Source organism: Callospermophilus lateralis, chromosome 15 (genome assembly GCF_048772815.1).
Source record: "Callospermophilus lateralis isolate mCalLat2 chromosome 15, mCalLat2.hap1, whole genome shotgun sequence".
Lineage (NCBI taxonomy): Eukaryota > Metazoa > Chordata > Mammalia > Rodentia > Sciuridae > Callospermophilus > Callospermophilus lateralis.
The window spans coordinates 64,530,107-64,554,242 of NC_135319.1; the positions used below are offsets into that span (position 1 = coordinate 64,530,107).

The following is a 24,136-nucleotide window of genomic DNA, read 5'->3' on the forward strand; positions in this document are numbered from 1 at the left end:
ACAGTTTTACAATATATGGGGAGGGTTGATCCCTACCTCACATCATACACAAAAAATAAATTTCAAACAGAATAAAGATGTAACTATGAAAAGTCAAACTTTTAAAACTCTAGATCAGTAATTTATTTGCTCTTTTGCAGTGCTGAGGCTCAAATCCAGGGCCTCAGAAGTGCTAGACAAGTGCTCTACCACTAAGCTACCTCTCCAGCCCTAAAGACAGTATTTAACAATAAATTAGCCAAGTGCAATGGCACATGCTTACAATTCCAGCAACTCAGGAAGCTTCAGGCTGGAGGATCTCATGTTTCACAGCCTATACAATTTAAGATCTTATCCCTAAAATTAATGAGGCAAAGGAAGAGCTTTGTTGTTGTGTTGTTTTTCAGTCTTTTGCTGTACTGGGAATTGAACCCAGAAGCACTCAACCCAGCCTTTTTTTTTTTTTTTTTTTTTTTTTTTTTTAAGACAATGTTTTGCTTAGTTGCTGAGGCTGGCCTTGAACTTGGCAATTTCCCTGTCTTAGCTTCCCAAGTCACTGAGATTATAGATGTGTGCCACAGCACCAGCCAAGAGTTTCTTAAAGAGGATGTAAAAAGCACAATCCACAAAAAAAGGGTGATAAATTTATCTATAGTAAAATTTAAAACTTATTTCATATAAACTTTTTTTTATTGGTTGTTCAAAACATTACAAAGCTCTTGACATATCATATTTCATACATTAGATTCAAGTGGGTTATGAACTCCCTTTTTTACCCCAAATACAGATTGCAGAATCACATCGGTTACACATCCACATTTTTACATAATGCCATATTAGTAACTGTTGTATTCTGCTACCTTTCCTATCCTCTACTATCCCCTCTCCCCTTCCCTTCATATAAACTTTTAAACTTTATTGGCATACACTTATTTATAGTATCCTCTTCATTTTAAGGAATATAGGTTCCAGAGCAATAAATTCCAAATCTTTATTCCTAATACTGGTAATATGTGTGTTCTCTCTTTATTAAAATTATGATTATTAATGGTCATCAATTTCATTAGCTTTGTCAAGATTCCAACTTTTAGTTTTATAGAACCTCTCTACTATTTGTTTGTTCATTTCATTAGCTTCTGCTCTTTATTACTTTCTTCTGTTTTCTTTAATTCAGAACAAAGGTGACACTGAAAATCACTGGAAATGTATGACATTTTCACTGGGACGCTTAGATATCTACAGGGGAAAAAAATGAAAATCAATTCCTATCTCACACTATACACAAAAATCAGTTCCAGGTGAACTGTAGATCTAACAACAAAACAATAGCATCTTAGAAGAAAACAGAAAAACATACTCTTGGGCTGGGGTTGTGGCTCTGTGGCAGAGCACTCACCTTAGCACCACATAAAAATAAACAAACAACAAAATAAAGATATTCTGTCCATGTATGACTTAAAAAATATTTTTAAAAAGGAACATATTCTTTTTTTATAAGCATAATTATCTTTATTAATAATAGAGAAATTCACTATGAAAGAAAATAAGAAACTCAAACTTTGGCAAATACAGTTTTACATAATTTTTTTTTTCTTTTTTTTTATTATTGTTCAAGACAATACAATGATCTTGACATATCATACATTTGCTTCAAAGGAACATATTCTTAAACTCAAGGTGAGGAAATAATTTTTAAATAAGACCTAAAAAAATAGTTAAAAAGAAAAATATTAATATACTTGACTTCATTAAAATAAGAGTGTGTTTATCAAAAGACATGAATAAACACAGGATGGGAAAATATATATGCAATATAAATAATCAAAAAGGAACTCATATCCTGAATATATCAAGAATTTGCAGGGCTGGGGTTGTGGCTCAGTGGTAGAGTGCTCACCTAGCATGCACGAGGCACTGGGTTCGATCCTCAGCACCACATAAATGTAAAATAAAGATACTGTGTATGCCTAAAAAAAAACTTAAGAATAAATATTTAAAGAAAAAAAAACCAAGAATTTGCAACCAGGTGCAGTGGACCACACCTGTAATCCCAGCGACTCAGAAGGCTGAGACAGGAGGATCACCAAGGTTAAGGCCAGCCTCAAAATTTAGCAGGACCTAAGAAATTTAGTGAGACCCTGTCTCAAAATAAAACATTAAAAGGGCTGGAGATGTGGCTCAGTGGTAAAGCACTCCTGGGTAAAATCCTTAGTACCAAAAAGAATTGGCTCCAGGCAAAGTAGCACAAACCTATAACTCCAGCTATTCAGGAGGCTAAGGCAGGAGGATTGCAAATCCAAGGTTAGCCTGAACAAATTAGAAAGACCCTGTCTCAAATTAAGAAATTAAAAGGGCTTGGGATGTACCTCCTGGGTTCAATCTCTACTATCCCCCCCAAAAAAAAGGAATCTCCACAGATTGATAAGAATTTTTATAAATAATCCAATTTAAAAATGGGCATGGGATTTCTTTTTAAATATTTATTTTTTGGTGTAGATGAACACAACACAATGCCTTTATTTTTATGTGGTGATGAGGATCAAACCCGGGTCCTGCCTGTGCTAGGCAAGCGCTCTACTCCTGAGCCACAATCCCAGCCCCCGAAGGGGTTTTATTTATCTATTTTTTTATTATTTTTTAAGAATCAGATAGATAGAATTAATCAGGGTGTTGCAAGTCGTGATTATGCAGAAACACTAATCAAATATCCCATGAACTCCAATCATCATGTTCCATCTGCCCTCTAGAAGGAGGATCGGTAAGGATTATCCTACCTGATGATAGGATTTTTAAAAGATAGCCAAATGGTTAACTTTGAAAAAAGCTCAATCATATTAGACATCAGGAAAATGCAAATTAGAACAATGATATACTATTACCCACTAGAATGGCAAAAATTAAAGAGATTGTGCCAGATGTGGTAACACTTATCTGTCATCCTAGCTACTTGAGAGGCTAAGGTAGAAGGATCACCAAGTTCATGGCCAGTCTCAGCAATTTAGTGAGATCCCAGCTCAAATAAAATATAAAGACTGGGGATGCAGCACAGTGGATGTAGCACCTGCCTAGCATGTTCAATCCCTACTCTCTCTCTCTCTCACACACACACACACACACACACACACACACAATTAGAGGTTGACCCTACCAAGGTTTAGGAGAAAGCAATGAGAACTCATACATATAGATGTGTGTGTGTGTGTGTGTGTGTGTGTAAAAACACACACAATACCTTTATTTTATTTATTTATTTATACGTGGTGCTGAGGATCAAAGTCAGTGGCTCGCATGTGCTACGCAAGCACTCTACCACTGAGCTACAACTCCAGTCCAGGAACTGTCTTATATTGATACTAGTGCTACATATTGATGAGATCGTTTTGAAAAACTGGTCTTCTCTACTAAAGTTAAACAAAGCGTATATCTATGATCCAACAATTCTATTCCATACCTAACACGTGCCACCAAAAACTACAAACAAAAATGTCCATTGTGCTGGGAATGATGACACACATCTATAATCCCAGCAATTTGGGAGGCTGAGGCAGGGTCTTGCTAAGTTGCTTAGGGCCCCACTAAGTTGCCGAGGCTGGCCTTATAGAGCAAGACCTTGCCACAAAATAAAAAGTGAAAAGGGTCAGGGATACGGCTCAGTGGTTAAGCAGCCTGGGTTCAATTCCTGGTACCAGAAAAAAAAAATTACTGAAGCTAGGTGATGGAAAAAAGTATTGGTTATATTATTCTATATATTTGTATGTATGATCAACATTTCATAATAATTTTTCTTAAAGAAATCAAGAAGTTTTTGCCTACATCTTCATACAACTTGATATAAATATCATAGAGGTGCTAAGTACAGTATAGTTCACAAAACGTGTGTTACCACGTGAAAGACCCTGGCTTCGATCCCCAGAATCAAAAAAATAAAAATTAAAAAATCATAGTAAACCAAAGTATATTAAAAGTTAATTTCCTTATTATAGAAGTTTTTGCAGGGCTGGGGATGTAGATCAAAGGTAGAGCACTTAACCTGGCACAGCAGAACCCTTTGACTTCTGGCACCCCTATAAAAAGATTTGCATAGATATGGTCAGAACCAGGATAATTTGTAGCTAGGTTTGTAGGCATACAGAGATAACAAGGGCTCCAGCCAGATATCCTAAAGAATCATAGAGGTAAGACCCCACAAAAAGAGAAATTTTGATAACCTACTTATATTCTACAATTTCTGCTTCTACCACTAGATGGTACTCTACATGTAAGGTGATACGCTTCATAAAAGGACTGGAAACAGAATCCACAGCTGAAAAATCAATTACAGAAAAATGAAATGCAAGTGCTTTTTCGGCATGTTGAACCTATGAATTTGCAAAATTTAAGGCAGTGAAAAAAATCCTACATTCTGCAAATGTATTTTCTGGCTGACTACAACCAAAACTGCATACCCACAAAACTAAATATTTCCTCCCCAGTGAATTGCTTAACTTGATTTGTTCTCCAAGAACCACAACCTTGGCAGCATCTACCAAAATATGAGCTATATTTAAAGTTGTCTAAGCCCAACTTACCACTCTGAGAGAAGTATGTACTCTCTTACTGCTTCTTCAACTCTAGCAGGCTCTGAAACATGATTTTAAATATGCCACTTTATTGGGAAGGAAAATATGCATACAAGTATCAATCAAAAGACTGCATTGCTTTCTGAATATCAAATTTAAGTAGGTATCATGAAAGTTGAATATACAGAAGACAAAACATGCCCCATGTGCCCAAGCTGGCAGGTTTTTGTTAATACCAGAAATAATTCAAGGTTGATAAGTAAGTACTACAAGATTTCAGGAAACAGTATCTAATATCTTAGATAAAATTTTAAAACATTTACACACTCAGGTCTGCCCTTAAGAGGCACTGTCCAAGCTTTTGTAATGTGAATTTGCTATCTCTAATTTAGACTCCCAATACTATTCAACTTAAATTAATTTCAAGCTACTAGAGCAACCTGACCTAAACTAAACCGACAAACTATCTAGAAATTTAAAAAAATTCTTGATTGCTTACCTTCTTAAACATTTTTGGACACCTAAGACTTTGTTCTGTAGAATGACAATGTTTTGTTCTCAATGAAGATGATTAATTATACTTCTCAGAGTATCAATAATGCTGATTTATTGCTGGACACTATGACACACACATAGAGTCCCAGTTACTTGCAAGGCTGAAACAGGATTCCTTGAATCCAAGGAGTTTGAGACTAACCTGGGAAACATGAGGAGACTTCATTTCAAATTTTAAAAATAAATTTTAAAGGGGTTGGGGTTGCGTCTCAGAGGTAGAGCGTTTGCCTAGCATGTATGAGGTTTGATCCTCAGCACCACATAAGGTAAAATAAAGACATCATGTCCACCTATAACTAAAATTATATATATATTTTTTTTAAAGGTATTGTGTCCAACTATAATTTAAAAAAACTAAATAAAAGATTTTTTTAAAAAGCCAATTTATTGACTTATTTGCTTGGTAACTTTTATCCTTTTGGATGTTACAAGACACCTAATTCTTCTCTCCCAAGTTGGTATACAATAGGAAAGAGGTTAACTGTATTTGAAAAGTAGCATCGAAGTTCCCTGATTAATTGAAGAAAATTCCTAGGACATTTCACTGTCAGTATAGTTTCCCTCTTATCATTTATATAAAAAATAAATGTTTATCCTCAAAAAAATAGAGTCACAGCTTGGTGAGCTTCTTTTCCCTACATACTTTAAACACCATGAGTCTCAGGCAATTAAAACTAGAAATACTTCTATGTATGATCAGATTCAGTTCTACAAGACTATTTCTATATTCATTTGTTCCAAAGTCCCGAAAGATACATTCTCCCCAGTGGACAGCTAATGTTTTTTGCTCAGGCACATGACTTGTTCCTATCTACACAAATTCACATACTAAAAATTCTTAAGATTTTGTCTATACTTTTAGCCTGCCAGAAAGACTCATATATACTACATAACTAACCACCAGTCTTTATCAACTAACATAAAAAAGTAAATGGCTTCTCTGAGACAAAGAAACTGAACAACAAAAAAAATCACTCATATGATCATTTAAAATCAATCCAACAATTTTAAGATATTGTACAGTGGGCTAGGATGTGGCTCAGTGGTACAGTGCTTGCCTAGCATGTGTGAGGATGTCAGTTCCATCCCTAACCTGCACCTCCCTCCACCAAAAAAAAAAAAAAAAAAAAAAAGATATAGGAAGGTATAGGGATAAGAAAGAAAGTCTTTAAACTCCAAAGAGCTTAAATTCCACTAAGCATTATAAAATTTTAAATAGTAGCTAAAGACCACAACACAAAAAGATGATACAATCTGAGTGTAGTGATACACACCTATAACCCCAGCTGCTCTGGAGACTGAGACAGGAAGATCATAAATTCAAGGTCAGCCTTGACAACTTAGAAAGAACCTATCTCAAAATAAAAATAAAAAGTTTGGGGATGTGGCTCAGTGCACGAAAGTACTCCTAATTCAATTCCTAGTACCAAAAAAAAAAAAAAAAGATACAAGATCATTAGCTGTCTAATCCATGGATAAGAAAGACTCTAGGAATTCAGAAGCAGGAAAATGTTCTTATACAAGAATCCACATTTGAGCCAGATCATAAAGATGAGTAGGATTTGGATGGATGAGGGGTAACTAGCATTTAAATAAGAGGCATTTCTTTGGGTTTTAGTTGTTTAAGAAATATGAGGGCTGAGGTTGTAGCCCAGTGGTAGAGTGCTCGCCTTGCATGTGGAAGGCACTGGGTTCGATCCTCAGCACTATATAAAAAATAAAGTATTGTGTCCATCTACAACTAAAAAAAAATCTTTTTTAAAGAAAGAAATATGAATGTTTTTCTCCACACATTAAATGGTAAGGCCTTTTCAAAACATAACCTTAAGCATATAACTATATCTAAAATACACATATAAAAAAATAATGCCTAGCATGTGTGAGGAATATATGCAGGAGCAGTACAAAGACAGCATAATGAACCTCTGTTGGTTTTGCCCACTATTTCCCCCTTCCTCTGGTAACAGCACCCCCATTTTCCTTTGGGCAATAATTTCTCCCCATCTTTCAATCCATATGATTCAGCAGGCACTAGGTAGGGGCACATAATCCAATCTTAAACAGAAACATTGTATTCCCCTCACTGATTCAAAGACCCACAAAGCCAAATTGGGAAAAGACTCACCTTCGCGAGATTCTTGCTAAATGGTAAAACTGCTAACCTGGTGGGATGTAAGACAGATATTTTAGTGGTCCATTATCGCCACCTTTTATGAAGAACCTGCTTTCTTATGAAGCAAATACAGAGGAAACCAAATATAAGAAAGCAAGAGGCAGATACCTAAAAATATTGAGATTTGAGATTTTTGGTACAGATTAAGCCTTACTTGACCTAACCCCAAGTTTTTCCATTTCTTGAGCTGGTTAATAATGTCTCATTTTATTTAAGCTAGTTTAAGTTTCTGGCACATATAACTGAAAGAATACTAGCAAATATAAATGTGGAATCCGCTTGCCAATAATATGTAACTGAGCCCTCTCTTCTGTATTTTCACCTTCACAAGACAAAGTTGCCACTCTGGGAATCCTACCTCCTTACCTGCTCTGAGGATAGCCTCTATTCTCCGGGATCACTTCTTAAAGGGCTCACTATCAACAACTGTCCCACAAGGTCTGCCTTTGGTAGCGCCCATTAGAAAGTCAGCCTCTCTATATTTTCCTTTTAAAATGCTCCTTTATTTCCTATGTTTCTTAACCCTAATCCTTCCATACCAGTTTTCTAAAGTTTCTTAGTTTTATATTGTTTTGCTTTGGTGCTGGGGATGGAATCCAGGGCCTCCCACATACTAAGCACAATGGTGTATTTACAGGGAGAAATAGGGAAAACAAGATGGAAGTCAAATCTTGAAGAGGTCACATTTTTAGATAAAAAATATTAAATGTTCATCAGAAGGGAAAGCAGCATACTACAGGGACACAGCCACGTCAATGTTTGTAGCAGCACAATTCACAACAGCTAAACTGTGGAACCAAACTAGATGCCCTTCAGTAGATGAATGGATAAAGAAAATGTGGTATATATATATACAATGGAATACTACTCAGCATTAAAAGAGAATAAAATCATGGCATTTGCAGGTAAATGGATGGAACTGGAGAATATAATGCTAAATGAAATTAGAAAATCCCCAAAAACCAAATGCTAAATGTTTTCTCTGATTTAAGGATGCTAATTCATAATGTTGGTGAGTGGAGGGCATGGGAAGATTAGATGATCTCTAGATAGGGCATGGGGATAGGAAAGACAGTGGAATGAGATGGACATCATTACCCTAAGTATATGTATGAAGACATGATGGTGTGACTCTACTTTGTGTACAACCAGAGATATGAAAAATTGTGCTCTATATGTGTAATATGAATTGTAATGCATTCATATAAGAAGACTCAGAAGGGGCCATCTGATTCCAATTAAAATCTTTTCTTTCCACTATCGAAAAAGAAGTAAATCTAGAGACTTATATTAGGTAATAAAAGAGAAAGTGACAATCCTGTGCCACTACATAATGATTTCTAAAGCAGGATTTAAAATAACTTGAACATGTCTAACAGGAAGTTAGAAACAAGCACTCTCTTATAGAACACATTGGGGTTACAAACATAGATTTTTTTAAATATTTTTAACCAATTTTATTTTTAATATTGCTCAGGCCAGCCTGAGCAATATAATGAGAACAGTCTCAAAAAAATTAGAAAAATTAAATATTAAGGCATACCTTTTTTTAAAAAATGATATTGGGAATTGAATTCAGGGGTACTTTACCACTGAGCTACACCCCCAGTTCTTTTTTGTTGATTTTTTTTTTAGTTGTAGGTGGACACAATACCTTCGTTTTTATTTATTTTTATGTAGGGCTGAGGCTCGAACCCAGCTCACATGTGCTAGGCAGGAGCTCACATGTGCTAGGCAGGAGCTCTGCCACTGAGCTATAGCCCCAGTCCCTGTTTGTTTTTTGAGACAGGGTCTTGATAAGGTGCTGAGGCTGTCCTCAAACTTGTGCTCCTCCTGCCTCAGCCTCCCAAGTCATCTGGGATTCCAGGTGTACAACACTGCACCAACTCTCACTCCTAATTATTAGGAGCAGGTTGAAGATATTGATGAAGGAATAGAAAACAAGACTTCTAAATAGATGATTATGTATTCTCCATTCAAAATTCAAATGTCTTTTTTAAAAATATCTTTCAGTTGTTGATGGACCTTTATTTTATTTATTTGTATGTGGTGCTGAGAATCGAACCCAGTGCCTAATGCATGGTAGGCAAGTACTCTAGCACTGAGCCACAACCCCAGTCCCTCAAATGTCTTAATCTGTGCAAATCACAACTCTTTTCTCTTCTTCATGAAACACAAGGGGCCCCACCACCAAGAGAATATTAGATTAGTATCTGCAGGGCAAAAGAGAATTGGTATGGGATATCTCATCACAAGATAATATCTGGGGCTGGGGATGTGGCTCAAGCGGTAGCGCACTCGCCTGGCATGTGTGCGGCCCGGGTTGGATTCTCAGCACCACACATACCAAGATGTTGTGTCCGCCGATAACTTAAAAAAAAATAAAAATATTAAAAATAAAAAAAAAGATAATATCTGTGTCTTAGAAATGGCAAAAATGGGCTGGGGTTGTGGCTCAGCGGTAGAGCACACGTATAGCATGTGTGAGGCGCTGGGTTCCATCCTCAGCACCACATAAAAATAAAGTAAAGGCACTGTGTCCAACTACAACTAAAAAAAAAAAAAAATTTTTAAGAAAAAAAGAAAAAGAAAGAAATGGCAAAAACTATTACTAATGCATTACTGATCGCCTGTACAAAGCTAAGGACTGGGAATCTGAGATAAAGACATGTTATATTAAAGCCTTACAGAAACACCAAGCTGCCAGGTGTGTGGCCTACACCTGTAAACCCAGCTACTCCAGAGGCAGGAGGATCATGAGTTCCAGGCCAGCCTGGGCAACTTAGTAAAACCTTGTCTCAAAATAAAATCTAAAAAAGGCTGGGAATGTAGCACAGTGGTAGAGTGCCTGCCTAACATACAGGTTCAATGTGTAGTACCCCAGTACTGCAAAAAAAAAAGGAAAAAAAAATTTAAAAACCGAACTTCTCTTTTAAATTATGGAATTGATTATATTGATTAAACAGTTTCAGGTTAAGAACCTACTGACCATGTAACTAACATTCTCAAAATTTAAACTTCATTGGCGTTATCTTTTTTTTAATGTTTATTTTTTAGTTATAGGTGGACAAAACATCTTTATTTTATTTTTATGTGGTGCTGAGGATCAGACCCGGTGCCTCATGCAGCCAGCGCTCTACCTCTGAGCCACAACCCCGGCCCAGGCAATATCTTATTAAAAGAATTTAAACTACTCTTGCTATAGAAGAGTATTTTATTTGTCCCCAGATTTTCATCTCAGTTCAGGATTTCGAGTTGGATGAGGGATGACCTAATCCAATTTATTCATCCCTTATATAGATTTCAAACAAAAATGATCAACCACTTATGGGCAGCTCAGAGCAGAAAACTCTTGTGTAAAAAAATGTTATTAAATAACACATCCAACCGAACTCATCTTGGCTCAGAAGCAACAAGACTCCTGGACCCTTCAAATGGGTGCAAAAGGAACCAAAAGAAGCCAAACCAAAGTATGTTACTGATTTACACTGAAGCAACGTAAATAAGCTCTTTCTATTGAATTCTATCTAGATAAGATAGAGAGATAGATGGACAGACAGAGATAGAGATAGACTTGTAATCTCTTAAGACAACCTCAGCCTTAAGACTGGGGCAAGTCCATCAGGATTTTTTTTCCTGGAAACGTTACATCTCGGTGTACGTGTTAAGAAAGAAGGCGCTGTAGAAATAAAGTCAAGATTTCCCGGATCACTAGCTTTTTCCCACTAGCTTTTCTAGTGGGAAAAAGGAAATCTACCACGAATCTAGTGGTTGTTATTTGCCAGGCTCAGTAACTGGGGGCTTTAAGTTGTTTTATCCATTCCTGACGTTTTCTGAAATAGACATCATTACGTTCGTGGACAAATGAAGAAACTGGAGGGAGAGAGGTTTAAAAGCTAATCCACTTCTAATTAACACTCAAATCCTTGCTCTGACTCAAACGCATGAGACTGGGAACGCTGTGTGACGCTGGGGAATTCGATAAACAGCTCTGGGCTTCAGCTTGCTAGCCACGCAAAACTCAGCGTCCCGGAGGGCAGCGCTGCCACCAACAGCGGGTCGGTTTGCCCAACGCCGCGCGCGGACCTCCAGCAGGCAGCTGCAGGAGCGGTCAGCCCTCGCAGGCGCGACTCTGAAAAACGCCGTGCGAGAAAGGAAGAAAGTCCGGCCCCGTGGGTCACTGTGTCCCAAGGCAAGGGCGGCAGTATGACCAGCCCAGGGCCTCGTTTCCTAGGCAGCTTGACCCAGAACTTGGCTCACCTCCGGCCAGAGTCCCGGGCTGGCACCTCCCCTTCACTCCGCGCCTCAGTCGCCATCTTCGTCAGCAACCACTTCCACCGCCCCCCGACTCAGGACCCGCCCCGAGCTTTGGATTGGCTAAGGTGTTTCCCCATCTCGCATGGGATTGGATGACTCATCCGCCCCTCCGCAGCTGGACTAGCTACATATTATTGGTCCATTCAAATACCTAACGGTCATTGGTGGCCCCCACCCTGGCGGAACCGAGGGGCGGGAGAGACCCAGCCCGGAGGCCCCGGGAAAACTCTGATTTTAATGAACTCCAAGGATGTCAGGGACTCTGAGGTTCCTGTCAGGAATCCCCAGCATATGCGGTTTTTTTTTTTTTTTCTTGATATGTAAGTAGAACTACAGAATTGTTGAATTTGATAGTCACTTTAAGTGTCACCCTAAACCGGCGCGTGGTGCACATCTGTAACCCCAGCAGCTTGGGAGGCTGAGGCAGGAGGATTGCGGGATCAAACTCAGCCTCAGCAACTTAGCGAGGCATTTAGCAACTCAGCAAGACCCTGTCTCTAATAAAATATTTTAAAAGGGCTGGAGGCGCTGGGGATATAGCTCAGTTGGTACAGTGCTTGGCTCGCAGGCACAAGGCCCTGGGTTCAATCCCCAGCATCCCCCCACCCCTGCGTTCAATCCCTGATACCAAAAAAAAAAAAAAATGATCAAAAGAAGGGGGTCTGGGAGCTGGGGATGTAGCATTCCTGAGCTCAATCCCCAGTACCCAGGGGAAAAAGCCACTCTCTAAAGAGCAAGAATTGTTTTCTACCTTGATACAGAGAGAGAGCTACTTAGAAGAGGAGGCACAGTAATGGCAACCGAGTATAGTCCGTCTCTTTCTGCCAGTTCCCTTCCAGAGCCAACAGCTGATCCAAAATATTTCCGGGGCCGGGGTCTGTACCAGAACACATACAGACTTTTTTTCTTGTCATCATTCCCTAAACAATTCAGTATAACAACTATTTATGGAACATGAGATATTTTATACTAGTAATCCAGAGATTATTTAAAGTAGATAGGATCTGACTGGGTTATAAGCAAATACTATCTACCTAAGGGCTTTGAGCATCTTTGGGTTTTGGTATGGTTTGGGATCCTGAGACCAAAATAACCCATGGATACCCAGGGACCACTGTTCTTACTCATCAATGTGATCCAAAGCCTTCCTTCTTTTGTTCTACACAGCACAGCAGTAGGTCACATGTACTTTATTCTACCTACTCCCTTTTGGTTTCCCAGAGTTTGCCTCCCTGGTGTGAATTGTGGAACCAAGAGCTGCCTAACTGTCCTGAACAGAGCCTTAATCCTCAGTGGTACAAATAACCATAATTTCACTTACCCGTGGGGTCACCGGCTTCTGTTAAAGATTAACTGAGGCAAAAGATGTGAGAACACTATAAATTTAAAACATAATTTTTTTTTTCCTATTTGTTTTCTATGCTGGACTTTTTTTTAAGAGATTCCCCCCCCCACCTATTGTTCTTCTAATGTTCTTCCATATGGGAGTCTCCCAGCACCCTCCCTCTCTTCCACAAAGCTCTACCCATGCGTAAGGATGACCTTAGGCCTTAGCCTAAGCAACTCTACTTAAAACTCCAGTTTGAAACCTTCAGTCTCCCTAGGCAAGCTGCAGATGGAGCCCTCCCAGCATGGCCCTCAGGCACAAACAAATCACTTCTCCCCACCCAGACAAACACAGAGTGAAGTCTCCGTCCAGACCAGATGCTTTAAACCCAGGGCAAATGACATCACTGAGAAACCCAGTTGCCGTTGATGGGGATTGAAAGGGTGGTCAGAAGCCCCAAAATTTAGTATAAATGATGGAGCAAATGAATTGGCATTCAGCCAGCCGACACTGATGCCCTCACGCTGGAGAGCCTGCTGAGGATCTGGATGGCATCCCTATTCTTCTCATCGTTCGCCTGATCCTCACATCTTCCTCACCGCACTCAAACTCTATAGCCACATCTTGACCCTGGTGAGAGCCACGACTTCTCCCTACCACCTCAACTGGCCGTTAGCTCTACTCCAGGAGAAGCCTGCCTTGGTTCTTAGCTCTACTCCAGGAGAAGCCTGCCTTGGTTCCTGACCTGATCTTGGTCTGAGTGAATGTCCATCTGCTGGACTTAGAGCCTAAGGCTTGAGACTTTAGCTTAGCATGCAGAGGGAATGTCTGTCATGAGCCTGTCATGATTAATTGTGTTTGCAGTGCTTAGAATTAATCTAGAGTTGTTTGCTGTGAATTGATTATATCTTTTGCACTGCCCAGCATTAAGGATTGTCATTTTCTTGATTAAGAACCTATAGGGTAAAATTGTATTGAGTGATTTGAGTGAATAAAGCTTTGAAAAGGGCAGAAGAATATGGACATTCTTTATTTCTCCCCCTCGACTGCATAAGTCACATCTTTTGCCCATAGTGACACCACACATTTTAGGGATTTTTATTTGTTTGTTTGGTTGGTTTGGTACAGGGGTTGAACTCAGGGGCACTCTACCACTGAGCCACATCCCCTGCCCTGTTTTGTATTTTACTTAGAGACAAGGTCTCCCTGAGTTGCTTAGCGGCTTGCCATTGCTGAGATTGGCTTTGAACTTGGGATCCTCCTATCTCAGCCTCCCGAGCTGCTGGGATTACAGGCCTAAGCCACCACACCTAGCTTAGTTTTATTTTATTTTTATTTATTTATTTATTTATTTTAGCTGTAGATGGACACAATACCTTTATTTTATTTATTTATTTTTTGTGTAGTGAGGAGGATCCAACCCAGGGCCTCACACATGCTAGGTGAGTGCTCTAACACTGAGCTACAGCCCCAACCCCCAACACTTTTTAATATTTCAACAAATTCTACCTTGCCTCAGGGCCTTTTCATGTGTTGTTTTTATCTGACTGTCCCATTTTTTGCTTTACCATCGTTCAGGTCTCTGAGTAAATGTCACTGGTTTAGAGGCTTTCTATAGCCCCAATATGGAAATCAGTTTCCACTCTCAATTTTCATAAATTCTTCTTTCTTCATAGCTCTTATCACAACTTACGTATTTGTTTGTGTGATTATTGATTTCATGTGAGCTTTCCCAGCCAGACTTCCTGCCTCAACTGGGCAGAAACTACATCTAGTTTTCTTTCCATGGTGTCTGGTACACGATGGCTGTTCTGTAGATACTTACCAAATAAATATAAACAAATCCTCAGACTATATTATCCAAATTAAAAAATTGAATCACATGTCCTAATAGATTTTTTTCAATTGATGACTTTATATTAAAATTTGAAGCTGGGCACAGTGGTGCAAACCTGTAATCTCAGAGCTGGAAGGCTGAGGCAGGAGTATCACAAGTTCAAGGCCCCTGAACAACTTATTGAGACTGTTTTAAAATAAAATTTTAAAAAGGCTTAGAGTGTAGTTCAGTGGTAGAGCGCTTGGCACACACAAGGCCTTGCATTCAATCCTCAGTACCATACACACACAAAAAAAAAGTTTGATAAATGTATCAAAATAAAATACATTTAGTATTACTACTAACAAATCATCTTTATTAAGTAAATACATGAAAAGAAACATAAGGGGCTGGGGTTGTAGCTCAGTGGCAAAGGCTTGCCTAGCACATGTGAGGCACTAGATTTGATCCTTAGCACTACATAAAAATAAACAAAATTAAGGCATGCTGTCCATCTACAACTACAAAAAAAAAAAAAAAAAAAACTCATAAAATTCAACAGACATGCAACATACATCCAGGACATTTTCTTCTTCTCTACCTCTTCCTTCTCCTTCTTTTTTGGCGGTGCTGGGACTCAAACCCAGAGGCAAGCCCTCCACCACTGAGCTATACCACCAGCCATTTGCCCTTTGGAGAACTTTATTCCTTCTTTTGTTTTGTTTTTTGTTGTTTTGTTTTTCCTTTTTTGGAGGTGTTTTTGTTTTTGTTTTTCAGTTGGGAGTCTTCTATGTTGCCCAGGCTGACCTCAAATTTTCAATCCTCCTGCCTCAACCTCACGAGTGGCTGGGATTACAGGTGCACACCATTGTTGGTAAGATTTTTCATTAAACCCCAGACAGTGTTGGAAAATCCAGCCTGTGTCAAGGCTGATATAAACAAACCTAAACCAGGCCCAGCACATGCCTGCAATCCCAGCAACTCAGGAGGCTGAGGTAGGAGAATCCAAGGTAAAGGTCAGCTTCAGCAACTTAGTGAAACCTTATTTCAAAATAAAATAAAAAGGACCGGGGATGTAACTCAGAGGCAGAATGCTCCTGGATTCAGTCCTCTGTAACACATACACAAACACACACACACACACACACATACACACTTCAAATTCTGCCCTTCCCCAAAAAGTCTTAAGTTTTGTTCCAGGACCCAGAACACGATTGATTGGATTAAATGGATGATTCCACAAAAGAAGAAACATTGTGTTACCACCACAACTAGAAAGAAAACCATGGTACTATATTTCTGGTTCATCTCCTTTGATGAAAAATTGCAGTTTTGTACCATATGGGGGGAAATGGTTTAAAGGTGGACTCTGGAGTTAGGAGCCCAGGTTCAAATCCCAGGTCCATCACTTGTAGCTGTATGAGCTCCGACAGGTTGCTCAACATTCTGATCGCATTTCCTCTTCTGTAAAATAGGATAATAATAATTCTCACAGGATAGTTCTGAAAATTAAATGGGAAAATCTCTGAAAAGCCACATAGTAGCACAGTGTCTTGGCACGTAGTGAGACTAGATAAACGTGCAAGATAACATGGAGAATATTGATGCCACATGGCATCCTGGAGAACACACCTCTCCCCCTGCTGTGTGATAAGGAGCATAGATTACACGTAGTTACAGTTTAATTAGTTACTTTTGTGAGGGGTGTGTTTCTCCTCAAAACCAACTGTTGCACTGTGACTTCTGATTCAAAGCAAATATTACTGCTGAGTGCCGTGGAAATATGCGCTCAGCTGACACGCCTGCACACCTTGTTTCCAGAAGGTGTCACGACTCCCCTGAGTCATCTTTACTCTATCCAGGTACCTATTGTCAGCCTGGTGATAAGGGTGGCAATCCAGCAGAATTCGAGACAGTCAGTAAAGGCATCGGGCAGCCCAGCTGAACAAAAGGTCACAGAGAAGTGACCCCAGCCCTCAAGGAGTTATAATAGTCTCAGGGAGACAAAATGAATGCATGAAATGGAAGACAGCGGAGGGTAAGAAAGGAGGAATGTGGAAGGAAGTTTTCATAAAAAAGGAACAAGATGGAACAAAAGAAGGACAAGGGGCTCAGCCTGTGAACCCAGGCTCTAACTTTATCCTCAATCAAGGCAGAGGACTTCAGTCTTGGGAGGCATCCTTCCGACCTCCACTTTTGTTCTTGTTCCCTCTTAAATTAAAGCAGGACATTTTGATGTCCTGCTTTATATAAAAGCATCAAGTGTGTTTCTGAACTTTGTGTCAGTATTGAGTCTGATGAGTAGTAGGATGATTTCTTTTTTTTTTTTTTGTATGTGTGTGTGTGTGTGTGTGTGTGTGTGTGTGTTTGTGTGGTGCTGAGGATTGAACCCAGGGTCTTGTGCATGGGAGGTAAGCACTCTACCAACTGAACGATATCCCTAGCCCTACAATTTTTTTTTTTTTTTGTACTGGTTGAACTCAGGGGCACTCAACCACTGAGCCATAGCCCCAGCCCTATTTTGTATTTTATTTAGAGACAGGGTCTCACTGAGTTGCTTAGAGTCTCACTTTTGCTGAGGCTGGCTTTAAACTTTTGATCTTCCTGTCTCAGCCTCCCCAGCCTCTGGGATTACAGGCGTGCACCACCGTGCACAGCCCTACAAGCATTTTTTAAAACCAAAAGTCTATGGCACATGCCTTATAATCCTAGCAACTCAGGAGACTGAGGCAAGAGGTTACCAGTTTCAAGGCCAGCCTCAACAACTTACTGAGACCCTGTCTCAAAAGAAAAAAGAAAAAAAAGGGGTGTGTGTGCTGGGGCTGTATCTCAGTGGTAAAACACCTTTGGGTTCAATCCCTAGTTCAAAAAAAAAAAAAAAACCTCAAAATGTGATGCTACTGGGCATGGTGGCACACGTCTATAATACCAGAGGCTCAGGATGCTGAGGCGGGAGGATCACAAGTTCAAAGCCAGCCTCAACGAAAGAGAGGAACTAAGCAACTCAGTGAGATCCTGTCTCTAAATAAAATACGAAATAGAGCTGGGGATGTAGCTCAGTGGCCAGGTGCCTGAGTTCAATACCTGGTACCACCCCCCCAAAAAAATATGATGTTGTTCTGTTATCAAAATAGCCAACAATAGCCAGATGCTTATAATCCCAACAGCTCTAGAGGCTAAGGCAGGAGGATCACAAGTTCAAAGCCAGCCTCAGCAAAAGAAAAGCACTAAGAACTCAGTGAGACCCTGTCTCTAAATAAAATACAAAATAGGCTGGGATGTGACTCAGTGGTTGCGTGCCCCTGAGTTTAATCCCCAGTACCAAAAAAAAAAAAAAAAAAAAAAAAGCCAACAATAGCCTGATGCAATGGTATATGCCTGTAGTGCCAGTTACTCAGTAGGTTGAAGCAGGAGGATGGCTTGAGCCCAGGCTTTGAGGCCGGTCAGGGCAACAAAGTCAGACTCTATCTCAAAAATCAAAGTAGCCAGGGCTGGGGTGGTGGCTCAGTAGTAGAGCTCTTGCCTCTCATGTGTAAGGCACTGGGTTCGAACTTCAGCACCACATAAAAAAATAAATAAAACAAAGATATTTTTTAAATATATTTTTTAAAAAAATCAAAATAGCCAGCAGTCCAACCAAAATATTACTTACCCACCTGGAATACCCATTCTCCTGCCCTTTCTTTGCCATTTAATTGGATTTATCATGATACAGTCTTTGAAATGTCATTCTATGAGTTTTCCCATCACCTTTCAATATTTAGCCCTTTTTATATTGTTTAACTATACAAGTAATACAAATAACATTGTAAGATATTTTCCTTAAGAAAAAAATTCAAATAATAGAAATAAAATTCTCTCATCTACCACTCCTGCATTCTGGTCTCTCCTTTAAGAAATGACTATTTTCTATTTGAAATGTATCTTTCAGAGCTTTTTCTATACAATACATTCACTCTACAAATATTAGTGAATGTCTATTATGTGCCAGGCATTGTTCAAGACCTGCAGATATATCAATAGCAAAACTAAGTCCTTCTCCTATGGCATTTCATTCTTATGGTAACACACACAGACATCCAGAATTATATAATTTTGTTTTAAGTTTTAGATAAAGGGAATGCACTGTACCACTGTCCTCATGCATTTGTCAAAGACCTTTCCAGGTCAGTATGCACAGATCTGACATTCTTTTGACTTCTGCACAGTGTTCCACGTTACGGGTGTCCCCTTTATTGAAATCATCCCCTTTGGTTGAACATTTAGGTTTCTGTCAGTCAGGATCGCAAGCACTGGAAACTAGCTTTGCCTAACAAAATCAGGAGCTAGATTTGTTGGAAGGATGTAAATCGTTCTCAATCTTTTGCTTCCCAGGTGTACATGCCTTCCCAGTGACACATGCCTATAATCCCAGTGACTGGGGAGGCTAAGGCAGGAGGATCACAAGTTTGAGGCCATCACTGTGAAAATCAACTTGGAGGAGGAAAGATTGAGTCGGGCTCACAGCTTCAGTGGTTTCAGTCCACAGTCCCTTGGCCCCATTGATGTGGGTTTGGGGTGAGGCAGAACACCATGGCAGGAAGGGTGTGATAAAGCAACGCTGCTCTCTTCATGGTGACCAGAAAGCAGAGCGAGAGGGAGAGGAAGGAGTCTAAAACAAGATCTACCTTCCCAGGGCACACCCCATTGACTCTCTTCCTCCAACCAGTCCCCACCTCTTGCAGCTTCCACCAAATTCCCAAAAGTCCGGTCAACCACAAACCCATTGATTGATTAGCTCATTGATGAGGTCAGAGCCCTCAGGATCCAATCACTTCCCCAAATTCCCACCTCTGAACATTGCTGCCTTGTGGACCAAGCGTTCAACACATGAGCCTTTGGGGAACATTCCAGATCCAACCTATGATACTTGGTCTCATTGGATATCCACAGGCACCTGTTCATTCTGGTCTTCTATCTTTTTCAGGCACACTTGAGATGCTAACATCTACATTATTCCATGTGCAGAAAAAAGAAAAGAAAACTCTGTCTCCTGCCTCGCTGTGAAATCCTCTCCAAGGCTAGCCACAGGAACTGATTGAGGACGGGAACTCAGTGGAGCAAAGGGAAGGGTACCCAATTCTGTACAGTTAAAAATGACGGATTCAGCTGGGCATGGTGGCACATGCCTGCAATCCCAGTGATTCAGTGAGACTAAGGCAGGAGGATGGCAAGAAAAGGCCAGCCCGAGCAAATTAGTGAGACCCTGTCTCAAAATAAAAGACATCTGGGCTAGGGGTGTAGCTCAGGGGTGGAACACTCGCCTCGCAGGTGCAAGGACCTAGGTCCGACCTCCAGGACTGCTCCAGCATAGCACAAAAGCAAAAACAAATTTAAAAATATTTTTAAAAGGGTTGGGGATATAGCTTAGTGACCAAGAGTCTCTGGTTTCAACAATCAAATATAAATAAATGATGAGCAAAAGGAAGACTAGCAGAGCAGAGGAAGGAGAACAAGGGAGGGAAGGAGAATGGAAAAGAAAAGGGGGCAGCCACAAACTGAAATCGAATTCTATGCATTTATGATTTTGTCAGGATGAATCAAACTAGCATGTATAATTATAAAGCTCTAATTTAAAAAAAAAATGTCTCTGTTTTCAAACCAGTAACACAAAAAAATAAAATAAATAAGCCACAGTGGCATATACCTGTAATCCCAGTGACTGGGGAGGCTGAGGCAGGAGGATCACAAGTTTGAGGCCATCTATAACAACTCAGTGAGACCATCTGAAAATAAAAAATTAAAAAGTACTGAGAAGGGCTGGGGCTGTAGCTCAGTGGCAGAGCACTTGCCTTGCACATGTAAGGCACTGGGTTCAATCCTCAGCACCACATAAAAATAAACAAAATAAAGGCATGCTGTCCATCTGCAACTACAAAAATAAAAATAAAAGCTGCCTTGCTCCTGCATTTACTCTTTAGTGTGAATTAAGTGCAAGAGTATCTCTTCTGGAACATCTAAATTTAAAGGACCATTTTTTGTCATGAAATAAAAGCCTGAACCTAGTTAACATAATTTCACACAATAGTTTAGATTAGGAAACATAGAAACCTTCTGGGGGCTCTATCTTTGTGTCCCAGGTTACTTTTGCGGGGGCAGGGGATATTAGGGTTTAAACCGGGGGTGATTTACTATTGAGCTGTATCCCCAGACCTATGTATTTATTACTTATTTGTTTGTTTATTTATTTATTTTTGATAGAGGGTTTAAGTTGCTGAGACAGTCCTCAAACTTGTGATCCTCCTGCCTCAGCCTCCCAAGTCACTGGAGTTACAGGCATGCACCACCACGTCTGACCCAGCCAGGACACATATTTTATTGTTGTGTGGTGCTGAGGATCGAATCCAGTGCCTCACACATGCTAGGCAAGTGTTCTACCTCTGAGCCACAACCCCTGGACATGTTTTTGTCTTGATGTACCCAGCATCTCTTTAGGGCCTCTCTGTTTCCCTGCCCTTAGCCTGTGTTTTGTGTGGATCTGACCCAACATTGGCTACAGGGTGAGCAAGCCACTCAGGCCCAGCCACTCAGACAACCCTGCATCTGCAATCAAGGCCCTGCAGTCCAGCCCAGCCCAAGTTATTACAGAAAGCAAGAATGTGTCAGAGCCCAGCTGAGGGAATTGAATTGAGTGGGATGCAGAGACTGAGAGGAGGAAGCATTGCCTGTTGGCAAGAGCAGAGACAGCGTCATTGGAGGTCATTTGTAGCTGGAGTGGGTAAAATTTGGACAGGTGGAGTCTGGTGCAGGGGATTCTCTACATGAAAATCAGGAACACGGAAGATACACCTGGAAGCTGGCAAGGGTCCGTTGTGTCAGGAGCAGTGGGCTTGGGCAAGGGTAGAGGACAAAATGAAGTTGCATAAGTGGAGCAGGGCAGGGCCTCTGAGCGTCTGGATGTTGTGTTGAGGAGCTGAGGAGCTGAGGACTTTGCTCAGGAGGCAGTGTGGACCTATTCCGAGTAGGGGTAGGGGTAACCTGAGCACAGCTAGGCACCATGAAGTATCTGTCAGGAGAGTGGACTAAAGCAAAGAGGCAGAGGCCCAGACACAGGCTCCCAGAGGTTGGACGAGGAAAAGTGAAGGGCATCAGCAACTGGACCACAGATAGGGCATGACTGCTGCCCGACGCACTAACAGAAATAATCCACAGGCCTTGGGGAGTAAGAACAAGGCAGAGCTTAAAAAACCAGCTTCCAAAGCCTAGGAAATCTGGATAGTCCTTAGAGAAGGACAGGCTTTGACATCAATCAAAACGGGGTTTAGTATGGCCAGGTGGTACACACCTGTAGTCCCAGGTACTTGGAGCCTGAGGCAGGAGTTCAGGGCCAGCCTGGGCAACGTAGTGAGACCCAGTCTCTTAAAAAACAAAACAAAGCTGAGTTGAATCCTGGCTCTGGCACTAGGAGTTTGTGTCATCTTGGGCAGGTTTACTTTAGGGTTTTTCTTATTTATGAAAAGGGGATAAAACCAAACTCAGAGGTTACTGGAAGACTGAAGTAAATAATCTCTGTAAAGCACTCTTCAGGTTTCCAGGAATAGAATAAATACCTAATATATAGCTAGTGGGTACAAAGTTTCCTTTTTGGGGTGATGCAAAAGTTCTAAAATTAGATTGCAGTAATGGTTGCACAACTCTGCAAATATCTAAAAGTTATTGAACTGTACACTTTAGATGGGTGAATTTTATGATATGTCCATTATATCATTTAAAAAAATTTTTTTGTAGCTGTATCTTATTTGTTTATTTTTATGTGGTGCTGAGGATTGAACCCCAGTGCCTCACACATGCTAGGCAAGCGCTCTGCCACTGAGCTACAGCCCCAGCCCAGTCAATTATATCTTAATCAAAACTTTTTTTCAACTAAACTTTTAAAGATAATTTGCCTAGCATGGTGGCTTGAAATCCCAGCAACTCAGAAGGCTGAGGCTGGAGGATCACAAAATCAGAATGGTCTTGAAAGTTAGTGAGACCCTGTCTCAAAATTTAAAATTTAAAAAAGGGCTTAAGACATAGTTCAGTGATAGGGCACCACTGCATTCAATCCCCAGTACCACAAGAAAAACATAATAATCATCAATATTTGATAGTTACTGTTAATATCTATTTTGCTTGGAGCCCTGCTCACAAGCCTGATTAGCAGTACTCACCAAACTGTCTTTGCAGATTTTCTGATTATGTTAGTATTATTGTTAAAAAGGTTGTGGTTGTGCCAGGAACAGTGGCACATGCCTGTTAATCTGGAGGCTGAGGCAGGAGGATTACAAGTTCAAAGCCAGTCTCAGCAAAGGCAAGACACTAAGCAACTCAGTGAGACCCTGAAATAGGACTGGGATGTGGTTCAGGGACCGAGTGCCCCTGAGTTCAATCCCTAGTATCCCTTCCCCACCAAAAAAAATTGTGGTTGGCCTAAACAATATAGAAGATTATTGCTTTCCAACATAAAAGATATTCAAAGGTAGGAAGTCTAGGATTGTATTTGTATCTTTGAGACTCCTTTATATTCACTGACCTTTCATCCCTGATCTTCATGGACTGATATGGTTACTAGAACTCTATCACATCCACATTCAGGGCAACAAGGTGAATACAAAAGAGAAAGGCACCAGGTGCAGTAATGCATGCTTATAATCCAGCAGCTTGGGAAGCTGAGGCAAGGGGGTCACAAGTTTAAGTCTAGTCTCAGCAATCTAGCCAGGCTCTAAGCAATTTAGTTAGACCCTGTCTCAAAATAAAAAAGGGCTAGTGACGTAACTCAGTGATAAAGCACCCATAGGTTCAATCTCCAATGCCAGAGAGAGAGAGAGAGAGAGAGAGAGAGAGAGAGAGAGAGAGAAGAGAGGCTTGCCCTCTTCTCATAGGGAGACTTTCCAAAAGTATCACACAATATTTTTACTTGTATCTCTCACTGGCCAGAACTTAATCACATGACCACATCTGTTTGCAAAAAAAAAGTTGATAAATGTCTTGTGGCTCTGGTGCAGCTACGACTTGGGGTTATTAAGGGATAGAATGGTAATTGGGAGACAAACAGCAGCCCCCATATAGCTTCTACTTATTTAACAAGAGGAGGCAGAAAATAAAAAAATAAAGTGCATAAAATAACCTCAAGAAGAACACACAACAGATGATGCTCTATTTGCCTTTTGGATTTTGAACCATGTAGTTGTATTTCCTATTCAAATAAGTAAAGCCAGAATTAAAAAATATGTAGTGAATTAGGTTACCCAGGAGTGTTTCCTAGCTTACAACTTTGCCCATAGCACAGCTGTGACAGGCCATCCAGATGGTCATGAAGTCTCTGCAGATTCCAGACTGTCTCTCCTTGACACCTACAATCAATCACACTTTGAATTTGAGCATCTGTTTTT

The 24,136-nt window shown here is 40.3% G+C and overlaps 1 protein-coding gene and 1 non-coding gene across 2 annotated transcripts in view; both read right to left on the reverse strand.

Annotated features, from left to right (window-relative positions):
* Arhgap19 (Rho GTPase activating protein 19) overlaps window positions 1–11,608 on the reverse strand; it is a 50,205-nt gene extending 38,597 nt beyond the window's left edge. Inside the window, exon 1 of the mRNA XM_076834241.1 lies at window positions 11,527–11,608. Within this exon, the coding sequence (XP_076690356.1) occupies window positions 11,527–11,582 (56 nt within the window). The 5' untranslated portion in view covers window positions 11,583–11,608. The remainder of the gene's footprint in view (window positions 1–11,526) is intronic.
* On the reverse strand, window positions 2,623–2,760 carry LOC143381724 (U8 small nucleolar RNA). The gene has a single exon (XR_013088888.1). It is a non-coding gene; the product is annotated as a U8 small nucleolar RNA (small nucleolar RNA).
* Window positions 11,609–24,136: the final 12,528 nt, after the last annotated feature.